Source organism: Rhinoderma darwinii, chromosome 6 (genome assembly GCF_050947455.1).
Source record: "Rhinoderma darwinii isolate aRhiDar2 chromosome 6, aRhiDar2.hap1, whole genome shotgun sequence".
Taxonomy (NCBI): domain Eukaryota; kingdom Metazoa; phylum Chordata; class Amphibia; order Anura; family Rhinodermatidae; genus Rhinoderma; species Rhinoderma darwinii.
The window spans coordinates 55670535-55689375 of NC_134692.1; the positions used below are offsets into that span (position 1 = coordinate 55670535).

Here is an 18841-nt window from a genome sequence, read left to right on the forward strand (position 1 = left end):
ATCTACATAGGTGTATAGAGGCCCATTTCCAGCAACCATCACTCCAGTGTTCTAATGGTACATTGTGTTTGCTAACTCTGTTAGAAGGCTAATGGATGATTAGAAAACACTTGAAAACACTTGTGCAATTATGTTAGCTCCGCTGTAAACAGTTTTGCTGTTTAGAGGAGCTATAAACTGACCTTCCTTTGAGCTAGTTGAGAATCTGGGGCATTACATTTGTGGGTTCGATTAAACTCTCAAAATGGCTAGAAAAAAAGAGCTTTCATGTGAAACTCGACAGTCTATTCTTGTTCTTAGAAATGAAGGCTATTCCATGCGAGAAATTGCCAAGAAACTGAAGATTTCCTACAACGGTGGGTACTACTCCCTTCAGAGGACAGCACAAACAGGCTCTAACCAGAGTAGAAAGAGAAGTGGGAGGCCTCGCTGCACAACTGAGCAACAAGACAAGTACATCAGAGTCTCTAGTTTGAGAAATAGACGCCTCACAGGTCCTCAACTGGCAGCTTAATTAAATTGTACCCGCAAAACGCCAGTGTCAACGTCTACAGTGAAGAGGCGACTCCGGGATGCTGGCCTTCAGGGCAGAGTGGCAAAGAAAAAGCCATATCTGAGACTGGCTAATAAAAGGAAAAGATTAATATGGGCAAAAGCACACAGACATTGGACAGAGGAAGATTGGAAAAAAGTGTTATGGACAGACGAATGGAAGTTTGAGGTGTTTGGATCACACAGAAGTACATTTGTGAGACGCAGAACAACTGAAAAGATGCTGGAAGAGTGCCTGACGCCATCTGTCAAGCAAAGGTGGAGGTAATGTGATGGTCTGGGGTTGCTTTGGTGCTGGTAAAGTGGGAGATTTGTACAAGGTAAAAGGGAGTTTGAATAAGGAAGGCTATCACTCCATTTTGCAACGCCATGCCATACCCTGTGGACAGCGCTTGACTGGAGCCAATTTCATCCTACAACAGGACAATGACCCAAAGCACACCTCCAAATTATGCAAGAACTATTTAGGGAAGAAGCAGGCAGCTGGTATTATATCTGTAATGGAGTGGCCAGCGCAGTCACCAGATCTCAACCCCATAGAGCTGTTGTGGGAGCAGCTTGACCGTATGGTACGCAATAAGTGCCCATCAAGCCAATCCAACTTGTGGGAGGGGCTTCTGGAAGCATGGGGTGAAATTTCTCCCGATTACCTCAGCAAATTAACAGCTAGAATACCAAAGGTCTGCAATGCTCAAATTGCTGCAAATGGAGCATTCTTTGACGAAAGCAAAGTTTGAAGGAGAAAATTATTATTTCAAATAAAAATCATTATTTCTAACCTTGTCAATGTCTTGACTATATTTTCTAGTCATTTTGCAACTCAGTTGATAAATATAAGTGTGAGTTTTCATGGAAAACACAAAATTGTCTGGGTGACCGCAAACTTTTGAACGGTAGTGTAGGTGGGATACGCTATATCTGTATATGATAATGATGTTGATTCTGAAGTTTATTGTAACTTGTATTCATTAGTAAATTGGATACAGGATCTTCTTAGAAACAGGGTGGATGTGAGAGACCATCACAGTACAGGATCCACAGCCTCCTTCCCCACACCCATATTTAGTACCTGTCAGCTTCACTGGAAAAAAATGTCAAGGAATAATTTCCATTGTTTTTTTGCACAGCAACATATTATTTCCATTTTATCCTATTATTGGCATTTATTAGATGTCTATAGAGTGAAGTTTGGGTTTTCTGCTTGCTACTGCGGGAGAATAACACAAAACACAACTTTGCTTGGCAGTGTAAGAGAGCCACATGTGGCTTTTGGGCCCCTCGCATGTGGATCCCAGCTATTGGCAACTGCAGATACTCTTATGAATCATTAATGACAAGCATGTAATGGCTGTGGTCGGGGGCCGTCGGCATCACTTACCTCCCAGCGACCGCAGACCTATGAGTATCCTTTACCCGTATCCAGTAATTGTGATTGTTCCAGGGCGAAGTCTAGTGTCGGAGTCGAGTTCGTCATCTGTGCCAAGTGTCATCTGTGCCAAGTGTCTGCAAAAGCTTCTACCCATGTACTCTTGTCCTAAAGACTATCATTGACTGCTGTTTGGCCAGCTGCTACTCCACTACAGCAGTGTAGCCTAGTGGGTCCACATACTCCATAGCCGTGACAGTATGCTCAGGCCATGAATCCCACTGGTCAGCCTAAAACCGCGATCTAGATGATGCAAGTAAACATGCCTGACTTCCGGGCTGACACCAGGATCAGCTATTACAGGCAGTAAACTCCATAATTGTTTGGATCTTCCTTCTGTACCTCCTCTGGCTGCTTGCGCTGCTCCTGCCTGTCCTGGGTCTGCAATTTCATTGCCTCTGCCTCCTCACTACGATGGGGAACCTAAGACCAATAGCGGCTTCATTAACCAGTTTATGATCCACTGCAAGTTACATGCCCCTCTCTTCCCCTCTGAGGAGGCCAAGGTTACTTTTATTATTTCTCTCCTCTCTGGCAAAGCCCTGGCATGGGCGAACCCCATCTTGGAACCTGAGTGCCCGGAATTCTCAGATCTGCCACTATTTCTTGAGACTTTCCGTACAGTGTTCGAGGAACCGGGTCAAACATCCTCTGCCGCTGCCTCACTGCTGACCCTCAATGAAGGGGACTCAACTGCAGGGGAGTACACCATCTCCTTCCGTATGCTGGCAGCGTAGCTGGCTTGGAGTAATGAGGCGTTAAAGGCAACTTTCTGGCAGGGCCTGGCCTCTCATATGAAGGATGAACTGGCAGCTTGAGAGCGTCCTGCTACCTTGGATGCCCTAATACTTCTGCTAACCTGGATCGATATGAGGATCCAAGAGTGCACTTTGGAAGTTCGTCGGGAGAAGAGGTCTTGTCAACTGGCACCCAAATTTCAAAGGCCTCTACTACCCTGTCCTGCTGTACCTCCGGAGGAGCCTATGCAGGTAGACAGACTCCAACTGTCCGACCAGGAACGACAACGCAGACGTTCGACTGGGTTATGTCTGTATTGTGGTCACAAGGGACATTTTGTGTGCTAATGCCCGGAAGGGCCGGGAAACTCCAGCACCTAGGCTTGATTGGAGAGACAAACCTAGGTGAATCTCCTGCGACTACTAAATTCTCTCCCAGACTTTCTATTCCAGTGTCTATCGTCACCGGTGAAGGATCGCACTCTGTACCTGCTTACTTGGATTCTGGAGCAGCTGCAAACTTCATCCAGCAGGACTTAGTAGACCGTCTCCACTTGGCTACTGTTCCCCTAGAAAAACCTCTGGCGGTCACTTCTGTTGAAGGACAACCTCTGCCGTACCTTATCCTGTCTATAATCCAAACCGCTGAGACTACAGATATGAGTCGTTTACTCAGAACTAATGAATTTCCATGTCCTATCCAAAGCAATAAACCCCCTCCTGCTGAGATTGTCATCGCTTCACTATCACGCTCCAGTTCTTGATTGGAATTCCAGAGAGGTCCTCCAATGGGGTCCCCGATGTCTTCACCGCTGTCTGCCTCAGGTTCGTCCTGTTCTTTCTCCACGACCTCTGTCTCTCACTGGACTACCTCCACAATATGTTAATTACGCGGATGTCTTTAGCAAGAAGGAGGGAGATGTCCTTCCTCTTTATCGTCCCTACAACTGCTCTATTGAGTTGCTCCCTGAAACTTTACAACCTCGTGGACGGGTTTATCCTTTCTCCTTGCCTTAAACCAGGCCATGTCGGAGTATGTCAAGGAGAACCTGGAGAGGGGGTTCATCAGAAAATCTTCTTCACCAGCTGGTGCCGGATTCTTCTTTGTGAAGAAAAAGGATGGATCACTCCGACCGTGATCGATTACCGTGTGTTAAACCTAATCACGGTAAAAAACAATTACCCCTTGCTGCTTATCTCCGAGCTCTTCGATAGGATTTGTGGAGCCAAGATTTTCACGAAGCTGGATCTACGCGGGGCCTACAAGCTTATCCGTATTCGCAATGCTGACTAATGGAAAACCGCATTCAACACCCGAGATGATGACTACGAGTATCTCGTAATGCCCTTTGGACTGTGTAACCCTCCAGTGGTGTTTCAGGAGTTTGTAAACTACATCTTCCGTGATGTTCTGTATGTCTGTGTGGTGGTCTATCTGGACAACATCTTGATCCTCTCACCTGATCTGACGATGCATGGGAAGCATGTCCGCCAAGTCCTGACGCGGTTAAGGGGTAACAGCTTATACGCTAAACTTGAGAAGTGCGTATTTGAAAAAAAATATATCTTTGCCCTTCCTGGGCCTTATTATCTCTTATCATAGTCTACAAATAGATACGGAGGAAGTGAAGTCCATCTTGGAGTGGCCACGTCCTCAAGGTCTCTGAGCCATACACAGATTTCTGGGATTCGCTAATTTTTATCGTCAGTTCATCCCAAATTTCTTGTCACTTAATTCTCCCATCTCTGCTCTTACCAAGAAGGGAGTAAATGCTAAGGACTGGACCCCTGAGGCAGAATCTGCTTTCTCCAACCTCAAGAGCGCCTTCACCTCTGCTCCCATTCTTCATCATCCTGATGTGGCACAACAGTTTTCATTGTAGGTGGACACCTCTTCCATTCGTGCTAGAGCACTCCTGTTTCAAAGGAATTCCAAAGGTAAGACAGTATCATGTGGATTTTTCTCCAAACTCTTCTCTCCTGTAGAGCGCAACAATTCTATTGGGGATCGAGAATTACTCGCCATCAAGTTGGCCTTAGAAGAGTGGAGACAACTGCTGGAGGGGGCTGCTCATCCCATCATCATCTTTAAAGTTCACAAAAATCATACATATCTAGAGTCTTCACAACTACTGAACCCTTGTCAAGCCAGATGGTCATTGTTCTTCGCCAGATTTAAATTACAGCTTTATTTCTGCCCTAAGGACAAAAACATTAAGCCTGATGCTCTGTCCCGGTCGTTTGAGACTAATGACTAACGAAGAAAGTTCTCAACATGTTATTGATCCTTCTAGGATTATTGCTGTTAACCCTCTGCAAATTAAGGACATTCCTCCTGGAAAGATTTTTTTCCGTCTTATTGACAAGAGAACAATTCTTTGCTGGGGACATAATTCCAAACTGGCTGGTCACTTTGGTGTTTGTAAAACTCTGGACTTTATTGCTCGTCACTACTGGTGGCCCACGCTACCGAAAGATGTCTTGGACTAGGTTTCCTTCTGTACGAATTGTGCCCAAAGCAAGGCTACTCATTAGAAACATTTTTTTTATATATTTTGTGTTTATATTATTATATGTAATAAAATTTATATTTTTCTATGACTTGTGGCGTAATGACTCCTTGTTCTCAAGTGTTTGTCATTCTAAACCTGCTTGCCTGCTTCTACATCTGCCAGTTCCTGATGCTCCATGGCAACACATCGCCATGGATTTTATCACTGACCTCCCTCCTTCTTCTGGATGTACTACGCTCTGGGTCGTGGTGGACTGATTCAAGATGACACATTTTGTTCCTTTAACCGGCCTTCCCTCTGCTCCTCGTCTGGCAAGTTTGTTTATCCAGCACATCTTTCATTTTCACGGCCTCACCCTCCATATTGTGTCAGATCGGGTGTACAATTCACATCTAAGCTTAGCTCCCGAAGTCTAATGGCCAAGTTGAAAGGATCAACCAGGTACTTTAGAACTATCTTCGTCATTCTGTTTCAGTTCAACAAGAGTATTGGGTACATAGTCTGCCATGGGCCGAATTCTCCTACAACAATTATACTTTTGAATCTACTGCTTGTTCTCCATTTTTAATTGCTTACAGTTAACATCCACGTGTTCCTCTTCCGGTGCCAGCTACGTCTCAAATGCCTGCAGCCAATTCTTCCTTTGGAGGTTCCCTATACATCTGGCAGCAAACTAGGTCTGCAATCCTTCAGGCAGTTGATCACATGAAAAGATATGGAGATAAGAAAATAAAAATTCCTCATCAGTTTTCTCCAGGAGTCAAAGTCTGGTTGTCTTCCAAAAACATTCGCCTGAAGATCCCTTCCCGCAAATTCGCTCCCAGATTCCTCGGTCCCTTCGAAATTTTGCAAAAGATAAACCCTGTATCCTATAAGCTTCGGCTACCTCCTACCCTCAAAATCCCCAACTCATTGCATGTGTGCCTCCTAAAGCCTGTGGTCCTGAACCGATTCAGCAAATCCCCTGGTTCTACAGTTTCTCCCTTCTGACATCTTTGAAGTAAAATAGATCCTGGATTACAAGATGGTAGGAGGTAGGACCTTCTACCTTGTGGACTGGAAAGGGTTTGGTCCTGAAGAGTGGTCATAGGAGATTTCTCTCACGCTCTGGACCTAAGAACAGGGGGCATAAGGGGGGCTACTATAATAGCCGCGGTCGCGGACCGCCCGCATCACATGCCTGCCAGCTGCCGTGACCGCAGACCGATGAGTTCCAGTCGGCGTCTCCCTCCTCAGAGATGCCAGCACATGTGGCCGCACTGCTCCACTGTCCTGTTTAGGATGTGCACGCAAGCTCGTTCCTGGTCTTAAAGGGCCAGCCCGCGCAACTGTGTAACATTCCATATCCAATCCCTGTGCTCCCTGCATTATAAAAAGGACTCTGCCCTCTTCCTCCTTGCCTGAGCGTTGTTGTGTCTGCCCATGTTCGTTATTGCAAATGGATCCTTAGTTGTATCCTGTGTTCCCGTATCCCGTAATTGTGTTTGTTCCATTGCGAAGTCCATTGTCGGACTCGAGTTTGTCATCTGTGCCTAGTGCCATCTGTGCAAGTGTCATCTGTGGCAACTGTCATCTGCTACGCCAAGTGTCTGCCAAACCTTCTACCCAGGTACTCTTGTCCTAAAGACTTTCATTGAGTGTTGTTTGGCCAGCTGCTACTCCGCTACAGCTGATCGGCCTAGTGGGTCCACATACCCCATAGTTGTGACCAAGCAGAACCTTATGCTTGTGGAGTCTTTCAGCTTTACAAACATTTATGTTTTTGTAGATGTCGCTTTTCTTAACTGTTGAGTAAATTGAGGAAATAAGCTTCATGTGTCAAGAAGGTTTAGCTCTTACTTCCTACAACACTGATCATTTCTGAGTTATCACAATTACATTAGAAGACCAGCTTTATGAACCACTGTTTGCATAGTTTTGTTGTGTTCATAATCACCATTTAATTTTTTTTTTGCCATTTAGTTTCTATCACGTTCTTGAGTGGAAAAATACTGCCATCGACTTTTAGATATAATGTTATTAGGTACTGCATATTGTCACTGGCACCATACTGGAATTTGGTCCTATGATCAGCACAGTACACATTGCATCAAACACTGCACAACACTAGGACATGACACCACTATTGGCCAGTGGCGGATTATAATATAGGCGTTTCGGGCGGCCGCCCGGGGCCCAAGCTTTTAGGGGGCCCATCGCAACCCGAAACGCACATCATTTTAAATCGCTTAAGGTCGGACTCACTAATGGCCGTTCACAAGAAGCGCCGCTAATGGCCGTTGAGAGGGAGGGGCGGGCGGACTGCAGCAGAGGGCAGCGCAGTGCTGATGAGGAGGAGGGGGATGGATATCAATTGCTGGATAGGACTAGCAGACGTGCGTCTGCTAGCCGTGGTAGAACACGCCTCTCTGACGCTTCACGTACCGCCAGTGAGGAACAGACGAGAAGGGCGGTGGTCGAGCAACGAGGAGGTTAGTGTTCATGTTCGTCTCCATCTTAATTTACATCTAAGTGACTCCAGAGGACTCCATGAAGGGGGGAATAACCCCCCATCCCATCCCCCATAGATCTCTCAGTATTTCAGTATTTATTATACAGCAGGGAGATTTGAGCGTGTAACTCACTGCAGAGGACTCTATGGGGGGACAATAATTTCCCTCCATAGACACTCAGCAGTGAGTTACACGCTCAAATCTCCCTGCTGTATAATAAATACTGAAATACTGAGGGCTCTATGGGGGATGGGATGGGGGGTTATTCCCCCCTTCATGGAGTCCTCTGGAGTCACTTAGATGGTTAGAACCCCCCTCCCCCATTCAGTATAATCCCCCCTTCCCATAGAGCCCTCACTAGTTACTAATATATTACAAGGGTAAGTCAAATTGTCTGACTTCTGGGGGCTGTATAGGGGGGTCTGAGCGACGGGCTCTATGGGGGGGGTCTACCCCCCCCCACAGAGATGTCAGAATCAGACACTCAGACCTCCCTATAGAGCCCCCAGAAGTCAGACAAACTCACCTCCCCTTGCAATATAATCCCCCCATACAGCCCTCAGTTTTCCCATAAGAAAAATGTATGACATATCCACCATCCGTAAGTCCCATAAAACTGAATGATGGTTACGGAAGCAGTGTCTCTCGCCGACTCCCTCTGATCACTAAAACTAAGCGTCGGAAGCACTCGTGTGAGCGCTGAGCCACTTGGTTTCTGTTTCCGGAAAGCTGAGCAGCTTATGTACGGGCTCATAGAAAGTCAATGAGCCCGTACACCGCTACTTTGGCTTTCCGGAAAAAGCCAAACAGAAATGAAGTGGCTCTTTGCTCACATGAGCGCTTCTGCCGCTTAGTCTCCGCACCCGGACCCCCACCCATCAAAAGTTCTGACATGTCACTATGACATGTTAGAAGTTTGTTAAAAATTAACTTACCCTTTAGGCCTCATTTACACGAGCGTGTGCGTTTTGCTCACGCAAAAACTGCGGCGTTTTCCGTGCGCAAAAGGCACTTAACGGCTCCATGTGTCATCAGTGTATGATGCGCGGCTGCGAGATTTTCGCGCAGCCGCCATCATTATGACTAGAGATGAGCGAACTTCTGAAAAGTTCGGTTCGGCTAGTTCGCCGAATTTCACGAAAAAGTTTGTTTCAGACCGAACCTGTAATTTCCGTGCGCCGAGCATGGTACTGTCCAGGGTGCTGATAGAGTTAATGGGCTGCACTAACTCTTTCAACAACCTTGACAGTACATGCTCGGCGCACGGAAAATAAAATTTTAATGTAATAAAAAAAATAAATAAATACGTTCATACTTACATTCCTCCTGTCCGGCCTCCAGCGGTGACGTGTCATCCATGTCGCCGCTGCAGCCAATCACAGGCTGTAGTGGCGGTCACGCACGTCAGGATGACGTCAGAAGGCCGGCCTCCAGGGATGACGCTTCATCCCACGTGACGGCCTCTGCAGCCAATCACAGGCTGCAGCGGCCTCTGCAACCAATCACAGGCTGCAGCGGCCTCTGCAGCCAATCACAGGCTCCTCTCCTGAAATACTCTGTGCTGCCTTAAACTCTGTGGACAGGTCAGGATCCTGTTTCTTTTAAATGCTGCTGGGGAACCCGCTCGATCCATTATATAAGGCTGCGCTACAGTGCAGCATTTTAAAAAAAACAGGATCCTGACCTGTCCACAGAGTTTAAGGCAGCACAGAGTATTTCAGGAGATGAGCGTGCAGATTCAGTGCTGCTGTAAACTCTGCTCTTACCATTACGTAGCTCAGTCTGTTACCACTCCTCCACTCCTGTCCTCAATAACACCTTCAAATGATTGGCAAGTCACCACGTAATGGTAAGAGCAGAGTTCACAGCAGCACAGAGTATTTCAGGAGAGGAGCGTGCAGATTCTGTGCTGCTGTGAACTCTGTGTGAGGGGGGCCCAAGTTGTATCAACAGCCCAGGGCCCATGGTACACTTAATCCGCCACTGCTATTGGCACAAGGGTTTTCACACGGCTCTGACTTGAATTCTAGGCAACAGAGTCAGTGCCATATATTTGGCAGTTGACATGACGCTAAGAACCATATCACTTACCTAGTGCCTGTTCTCTAATTCTGGCCCAGGAGACATTGCAGCCAGCATTAAAGACCTGCCCTGGTGTTAGCATCAGCACAATACTACTGTCTATGATTATTTTCCTTTTCAGGCACTGGATAAGTAAAATTATTCTTGAATTTCCTTGATTCCATATTATCATAATTAAATATTAATAATTCAATTAAACAAGTTAGTGAATATAAATAGTAAAAGAATAAAACAACAGAAAAACAGAAGTGGAATTGTACTGTCATTACTATATTTTACTATGTGACAGCTGCACGCCTTCTGACCAGAGGAAGTCAGCTGAATGTTACATTGTAAAATTAAATAATATGTAATAACATTATAAGGGCATGTGCTTTATGTGGAACTATTGGAATACTAATGCAAAAAGATCAAAATAGATGCAGCTCTGCTTGTATGAGAAGGAAGTTAATTTTCACTGCTGTTTCTTATTCCCTCAACTACCCCCATCCTTTTTCTTAGAAAGAATATTATAAAGTCCTATACCATGTACATTAAATGAATTGTAAATTATAATTGTACATTTTGAAACTGTCTAAATTTATAGTCTGTTATTAGTTTTGCATCTTTTTTTTCAATTAAATTTTCAATAACTTCTACTTTCCTGCCGTATAAAAGGATACATTTTCTTCTGAGGTATGGGAGCAGCATTTGTTCTGGATCTGCCTTCTGCTCAATTATCTGTAGTGCAAAACAACTGGAGAAGTTAGATGAATACACCAAAAAAAGTCACATAAAAGGTAACCATAGACGCCATTATTGTTTTAATATAGGAAGGATCACTACATACAGTACATACAAAAGGTAAAAGTAAGGATACACGTCTCAACACACCAACGTGCGTAATATCAAGAAATCAGCCGTGCATTTTCATATACCCTATTAGGGAATTCTGCATTAATTTAGGGGGTCCTCTGTTCAGGATTCTCATCTGTTGGCCAGAGTGAAGAGCGGTTGCAAAGAGCGTCTCCCACTCTGGAGGACCTGTCTTTTCCTGCATTACACAGACAACCAATTGACTTGAATTGGCAATGCATAATGTTTCCCTTTTTCCTGTGGTGGCACTACAAGGAAATGAAACACTTTCTGCCATGATTAAGAGCACAGTACGTGCTCGAAACGCGTAGGCTCGGGCAACAGCCCGTCACTACTCCACATCTTGAGACTGCGTCTCCTTTTCATTTTTAATCGAATTTCTAAAATAAAAGTGGGAATGCCATTTCCTTTTTCAAAAAAAACCTGACACAGCGCTGGATCATCCTTTTCCTTTACTGCAAGGAAATGAAACACTTTGCGTCTCCTGTAGATAGATGATGATTGTTAATTGTTGGAAAACCCCTTTAAAAACCAGGTCAATAATTAGGTTCCCCTTCCCAGGAGAGGGGGAGACAGGATTAGGATGTTGAAACACAGGGAAGTGCTGGGGATACACAAACTGTATACACTGCACCTGAAAGGCTTGAACAGGGACATTTGTCCAATATACGTTTATTTTTTATTATACTAACCACTGTTCCACCACTGCAGGTTTCCGGACTTCCTGTCATCGCTTAGCAACACTTCCACTAATCTGCAAAATTACGGATGTCACACGGAGGTGTTTCCGAGGTTTTTATGGGCCCATTATCTAATATGGGCAAGTCGGTAGCCGTAATAAGACATGTCCTTAGTTTCTGCGGCTCATATTTGCGGTCCCAGAAGGAACCGTGAAAATCACGAATGTGTGCATGGTGCCATAGTAATAATAATACAGCATGCCCGCTGTCTCGGGGTTATTTCTGATTCAGATCTTTCCTTTACTCCTCACATTCAATCACTTTCACGCTCCTGTCATTTTCACCTCAAAAACATCTCCAGAATCCGCCCTTTTCTTACGGAGGAAACAGCCAAAACTCTCATTGTTGCTCTGATTCACTCTCGTCTTGACTACTGTAACTCATTACTAGTCGGTCTTCCCCTCACCAAACTCTCCCCTCTCCAATCTATCCTCAATGCAGCAGCCAGGCTCATATTTATGACCAACCGCTACACCAACGCCTCTACCCTGTTCCAGTCACTGCACTGGTTGCCCATCCCCTTCAGAATAAAATTCAAACTTATTACTCTCACCCACAAAGCTCTCCACAATGCTGCACCTCCTTACATCTCCTCCCTCATCTCTGTCTACCACCCTACTCGGGCTCTCCGTTCTACTAACAACCTTACATTAAAATCTTCCATAATCCGAACCTCCCACTCCCTTCTCCAGGATTTTTCTCGTGCTGCACCCGTCCTCTGGAATGCGCTACCCCAGACAATCAGATTAATTCCCAATATCCACAGTTTTAAACGTGCCCTGAAAACACATCTATTTAGACAGGCCTATAACATTCCCTAATCTGACTCCTTTCAATGGCCCCCTTATAGATTAGTCATCAGAATATGATTCCCTCACACTCCTTCTCTTCATGTCCGTCATACACGGAGACTGGCTGGTGACCGGCTCATGCAGCTTTATGTGTACCGCCCCATGTGTATAAAAATGGCCGGACTATTGTACAGAACAAACACTGTTACACTTTGTGTCTCCTTTATTTCCTCATAGATTGTAAGCTCTTGCGAGCAGGGTCCTCACTCCTCAGGTTTGAATTGAAAATTAACTTTGTCACTATGAAAGTCTGATATTGTTTGTTTCATGTTCCCTCTAAATTGTAAAGTGCTGCGTAATATGTTGGCGCTATAGAAATAAAGATTATTATTATTATTATTATCGTGGAGTAGAATCCCTCGAAGGAAGGTGCCAGACCACTCGGGTCCTTTCTATTAGTTTACCCACTCTGGGTATGCCATGTCTGCATAGGTGACCATTCCAAGTTCAACATGCATACATAGTGAGTCGCGTGACCCGACACTAATCGGTAATTGTATGCTATACATTGACAATGTCCACATACTCTGTAAGCCTTTGACTACATATGCAACTTTATTATTTGACGTCCAGTATGAATCATTGGGCGCACACACACTCACATGGCCCCAGCTTCCCTATACAGTGTACACATATATCTGGTGCGTAATCAAAGACTAGACTGATTCTGATTACAACTTGTGACATACCTAGGATTTTTTCTACAACTGCAAGCATGCTTTGAGGAAAGAGTTATTAATGGCCTAATATTAGTGTGAGATACCTTAAGGCCACGATCACACACGCATTTTTGATGACGTTTTTGTCTCAGTTTTTAATTTTTTAATAAATTTGATTGTGTGTCCTGGGAGACCATGCCCACTTTCTCATCAAATTTAATGAGAAAATCTAAATTTTACCTCAAATATGACACTCATCTTGTACCTGCAGCCAACCTTATGTTCTGAAATATACAACTTAGAAACTTTGTGGTGAATAATAAATAATTCCAATGTTGACTTGGAGGCTAAAGAAGCGAGGTCACAGAAATAAGAATAAAAAAAAAAGTTGACAAATTACACTAACTTACTTTCATTAGCGCCTATCTGAAGATAGATGTGTTCTGGTGAGGGGGCATCACTGACTTGGAGAGAGCCATTAATATTAGTATGCATTTCAGGGAGCAAAATCTGCAGCAGAATGGACATGCTGTGAATTTAAAATCTGCGGCATTGCCCTTAATCCCGTGCTGATTATTTGTACTACATGTGGATTTTTAAAAAAACATTAACATGTATTGTACTGTAATTTCCGCAGTATGTGAATTCACCCCAATTCTGTGATTTGTCAGGCTTTGAATCTTTTTGAGGTCTTTTTCAGTTATAGCGGTAGGATACAGTTACTTGCACACAGCAAGGCACTATTTGAGTTGAGATTCACTGTTACATAAAGTATCTATGGAATTGTAAAATACCTTTAATCTATCATCTAATAGTCCATGGTAGTAAACACTTAGTTTAGAATACAAATGTTTTTGTTTTTTTTAATTTGTCTTCTTAAAATGTCCCTAATTGTACAAGTAATCTTTATATAATTTTCTATGACCATCCAGTAATCCAGAACATTTGATGATCTGGCATCTGTTAGTTCCTGATTATACATATTAATTTTCCTGTACATGTGTTTACCAATTAGAGCTCCACTTTCTGCTCTACAAAAGTGAGAGCTGCAATGTGGTTTACATGGGAAACAACATCAAGGTCACCCAAGACTTCTTCCATGTCCTTAAACAAACTAAAATTCATTAGACCAACTGTGGTAATCACCGAGGGTATCTCCATGTCTACCATGGGGACTAAAGAACACTAAACCATGTAATCCGCTGTCATCTGTGGGGGGGGAGGGGGTCATCCTTTGTCAACTCTTTCGAGTGCCATGCCCCTTGGGCTTTTCTTTGAGTCACTAGATTGAGACAAGCACAAGATCCATCTTTGTCTTACAATTGGGGCTCTCAGTGCCTGTGCCCCCACTGATGCTAACTTCTGATGCGTCTCCATTATACACTTTAACCTCTCGTTCTCTACTATGTTTCATTGGTGCAGTTTTCGTTTTAATATTTAGAAGTCTAGATCAGGGCTGAAGTCAATGGAGAGATACAGTATAGCTTCGTGAGCTATGAGCCTAAAAGAGCACAGTGTTTGAAAGAGCATTATGGGCCTCTTTGTTTTAGTGAGCAATGGTGATCCCATTAGATATCAAAACATGTAAGAGCTTAAAGTAGCAAAAGCTTAGGCTACATTTACACGAGCGTGTCCAATTTGCATGCGTAAAAAACGCAGTGTATCTCCAGCAGTTCATGTCCATGTGCCATCTGTGTGCATTGCGTACGGCATCAGTGTGCTTTGCGTGTGGCGTTCATTTTTCACATCCGTGCAAGCACTTTTTATTTTTTCTATTTCTCTGCAACTGATGCGTGAAACACGGACAGCACACGGATGTTGTCCATGTGCTGTCCATGTTTTTCACACACCCATTCTCTTCAATGGGAGACCACGTCCCCAAAAATGCAGCAATATAGGACATGCAGTGAGTTTCACGCAACCGACACTCGCTGCGTGAAAACTCACAAGTCTGAATAGCTCCATTAAAATGCATCGGTCTGTGTGCTGTCCGTTATTTCAACGGACAGCACACCGACAAGGAACACGCTTGTCTGAATGAGCCCTTACTGTACATAAATTTTGTATATTGATGATCTTTAGTAATGGACATATAAAACTTTTCAGTTGATCCTCCCCATTCGCAGCTGAATGGTCACAGCTTAACAGGTCAGTAAATTACAGCTCCATTTCACCATAAGGGTATGTGCACACACACTAATTACGTCCGTAATTGACGGACGTATTTCGGCCGCAAGTCCCGGACCGAACACACTGCAGGGAGCCGGGCTCCTAGCATCATAGTTATGTACGATGCTAGGAGTCCCTGCCTCTCTGCAGGACAACTGTCCCGTACTGTAATCATGTTTTCAGTACGGGACAGTAGTTCCACGGAGAGGCAGGGACTCCTAGCATCGTACATAAGTATGATGCTAGGAGCCCTGCTCCCTGCACTGTGTTCGGTCCACTACTTGCGGCCGAAATACGTCCGTCAATTACGAACGTAATTAGTGTGTGTGCACATACCCTAATACTTAAACCCGGCAAACTTTTACGAGACTGACAGTAGCAAAAAAAACAACTTGGGTGAATGTGACGTCAGAGCTGTGCAGCCTAGATTATTCTTTTATTTCCCAATTCATTGATTTCTCAATGTATTCCACCTTTTTCCATGCTGCTAGTTCCAAGCTGTTACATGGATGTGACTGTAAGGGAACGTGGTATATTAATGAACCGTGTAAGCAAGCAATAAGTGTAGAAATTATCACTTCGGATATTATTATCCTATAAAATAAAAAAAAGCTTGGAGCGGAAAGGTGTATATAACCATTTATTCAGATTTTCCCACATTCAAACTGTAAAACACCAACAACCAGCATGGATTTCTGAAAAGTGACATCTAATATAATGACGTTTTTCACAATGGCTGCACTACTAGCTGATGATACGAAAACTATTATAACATCACAGAATGACTGCAACAAACTGGCAGTTAAACAGCTGATCAAATGTAATGTTACTAAAATGTAAGCACGTCGTCTGCTATAATATAATAGTATGACTGCCTATACATTACATGGAATACCAGAGTAAGAAACAGGTGGATATATTGGTTAACAGCAAGAATAAAGAGTACGGGTCGGTTAAGAAAATAAAGGAGAGGTCTCTTACATTGGAAAAACTGGGCTTATTTACCTTTGAAAAATGTCGCATTAGATGTGATCTTATTAACATTGATAAATATATCCAAGATTGATATAAAGATTGTATTCATGAACTGTACAATAGACTAGGGAAATATGATTTTCGCAGATAATAAAAGGTGTTACCAACGCAGGAAGGAGCTCATGCATTGCAATGTTATTATCAGGTAGACAGTTCATATTTTAATCATTAGTTATCATGAAGGCTTCCTAAATATAATGCGTGCCTCCAAATATGTAAGTTATTTGTATCCACTTACCTTTCTTCCATTTACAAAAAAGATAAGTTGATCAGATCGAGCCCCTACAACCATGGTTACAGAGATCAAGCTGGAGCTATAGATTTAAAGCCGATGTCTAACTCTAACACAGGGTAAAAGTTCTACGGTATCGTCTAATTAAGTAATGAAGGAGGAAGAGGAGGAGCGCATGGTGTAAGCAAGATCATTCTCCTAGAACGCCCTGGAGAAACAAATAACCATATATCCTGTAGCTGAAAAGCTGATTATATTTAACCCTCAAGTTTTTAGACTGCTACACTCTGGTTTTAATGATGTGCACATAAATATTTATATATAATGACAGGATGGGTTTTATTTTCCTGAATATTTACTTAACAGTTTACTTTTATCAAAAGCTTTCTGACTATTGAAAAACAGCAGTAAAAAGATTTTCATGGCAGTGAAGGAGAGAAAAAAATTATAATAGAATATATTGCAATTAATAATTTTTTTGGCTGTTCTTTATTCAGAAATCCCAATAATTGAAGAAAGTTTGAAGTATCGCAGTACTTTTTATCCGATTAAAAAATGAAGGATGATTTTTGCATTATAAGAAAAAGTGCAACGTTTTCATGTTCACTTCGTAACATCAACAGACCAGGGCGCAAATGTTCCAGCCTTATCTCTTGGGATCTGAAAAAATAGGAAAGGATTAATACCATGTGCTATAATATAGGCTATAACATTAACTCAAGATATATATATATATATATATATATATATATATATATATATATATATATATATATATATATATATATATATATATTCACATCTATATGTGTGTATATATATATATATATATATATATACATACACACACACACTGACCCGATAGCAATCTTTGCTGCTCCGACAATTTTGCCTTGGCAACAGTATTACCTGATCTGCCGTCACATTTAAACCTCTGGAGGGGAGATGAGAACACCAGTGCCATTGGGGAAAGGCTCTATTCGGACAGTATGCAGAAACGTTCGACTTACATGTCGAACGTGTCCATAGGGCCGCATTGGCCAGATGTCTGCCTAGAATGTCCATTTGGCATACGTATGCATCGGCATAATGTTTTTGTTAACTGTATTGAATAGCATAGTTTACTATGCTGTTCAATGCAGAGGCATCCTACAATAAAACATAAACCCTGTGGTATATATTTTTTCTTTTTAATAATGGGAGTTAATGTGTGATGTACGCTAGTGTATGCCTATACAGTGGCATACATCAGTGGCTTTCGTCAGAGGTATACGTCAGGAGCGTTCCCCTATGTATACGTCCAACGTACACTGCAAATGCAGTGTGAATAGATCCTTACCCTTTAACTTACCCCCTTCAAGTCAGTATTCAATACATTTACCTAAATGTGTGTGGATAGGTTACTATCAAGTTTTTCCACATGTAGATACTTTGCCAAGCTCTTCTGGCTTTTTTGTGCTAATAAGTGTCAAAAACCTTATTAAATCTATTTTCAAGTGGGGTGAATACTTGGCCTATGTAACGCAGCTACTTTTTCTAGCTCTGTATATATAACAGCACTAGAAAAGGGAATTTTGTGTTTTGCATGACTTACATTATAATGGCAATTAAAAATGTATAGAAATCCATTAGTTATTGGTCATTTAGCAAAAATAACATTGCAAATTTCCTGTAGAAAGCGTAATATTGTTTCCGGTCACATTGAAGAGAGCTCAAGACACTGCCCATTGATTCAGGCGGGCACAGTCATGACATTAAAGTTAGGTGGTGAACAAGTACAACATGCCTGCTGCCTGGCACTGCAGTTGCATTAAGGCACAGATATTTGGCGGCTCAATATTTTTTAAATTATCTGCTCTAAAGCAAAGACTGCAGAATCATACCATTTTTGTAAGATGGTCTTCACAGGCCATTCTGATTTTCTCAGGAGTCACTGGGCTGTTGAGTGTGAAAATCTTTGGTACGCCACGTTCTGCCCGAGCAGAGTCCACCGCATCTTTTATAGCAAATAATATAGAACTCCCCAAAAACACGGCTGGCTCCCCTACACCCTACAAAAGAAGGATATGGATAGTGTTATATTACTTATAGGAATATTTATGAAAAATATTTTCTGGATGAGAAAATGTCACAACTTTGTCTCAGCCACACCATATATCCAACCACAATCTACTGTATGAGGAATATGTTGCAGATAAGACTACTTTTAATAGCCATTTGTTGGACTGCTGGTATCAATAGCCCAAAAATTCCCACCAGCCCATGTAGAAATAAAAACACATACAACCCAATTCTTTGTTGGATGGGGTCGGATAGCACTTTATTTAATATCTCAAAATACTGTAAAACTGTTTTAATGTAAACTGGGTCTCCAAGCAGTATGCCAACATGCCGGACTCCCAGCTATCAAGTCTGCCTTTGATCCGCACACTCTCCATAATTTCTTTAACCGGCGACTGCTGTGACTTGAAAAATGCAAAAGCATCAAAACAACAGCA

At 42.9% G+C, this 18841-nt stretch overlaps 2 protein-coding genes across 2 annotated transcripts in view; both read right to left on the reverse strand.

Annotated features, from left to right (window-relative positions):
* The window catches only part of LOC142656586 (aldehyde oxidase-like), a 123853-nt gene extending 107450 nt beyond the window's left edge, over nucleotides 1–16403 (reverse strand). Inside the window, exons 1-3 of the mRNA XM_075831518.1 lie at nucleotides 16350–16403; nucleotides 16082–16175; nucleotides 1537–1633 (exon numbers count right to left, since the gene is read on the reverse strand). Of these exons, the coding sequence (XP_075687633.1) occupies nucleotides 1537–1633; nucleotides 16082–16175; nucleotides 16350–16403 (245 nt within the window). The remainder of the gene's footprint in view (nucleotides 1–1536; nucleotides 1634–16081; nucleotides 16176–16349) is intronic.
* LOC142656587 (aldehyde oxidase 1-like) overlaps nucleotides 15736–18841 on the reverse strand; it is a 98969-nt gene continuing 95863 nt past the window's right edge. The window contains exons 34-35 of the mRNA XM_075831519.1: nucleotides 18227–18394; nucleotides 15736–17003 (exon numbers count right to left, since the gene is read on the reverse strand). Coding sequence (XP_075687634.1) covers nucleotides 16947–17003; nucleotides 18227–18394 — 225 coding nt within the window. The 3' untranslated portion in view covers nucleotides 15736–16946. The remainder of the gene's footprint in view (nucleotides 17004–18226; nucleotides 18395–18841) is intronic.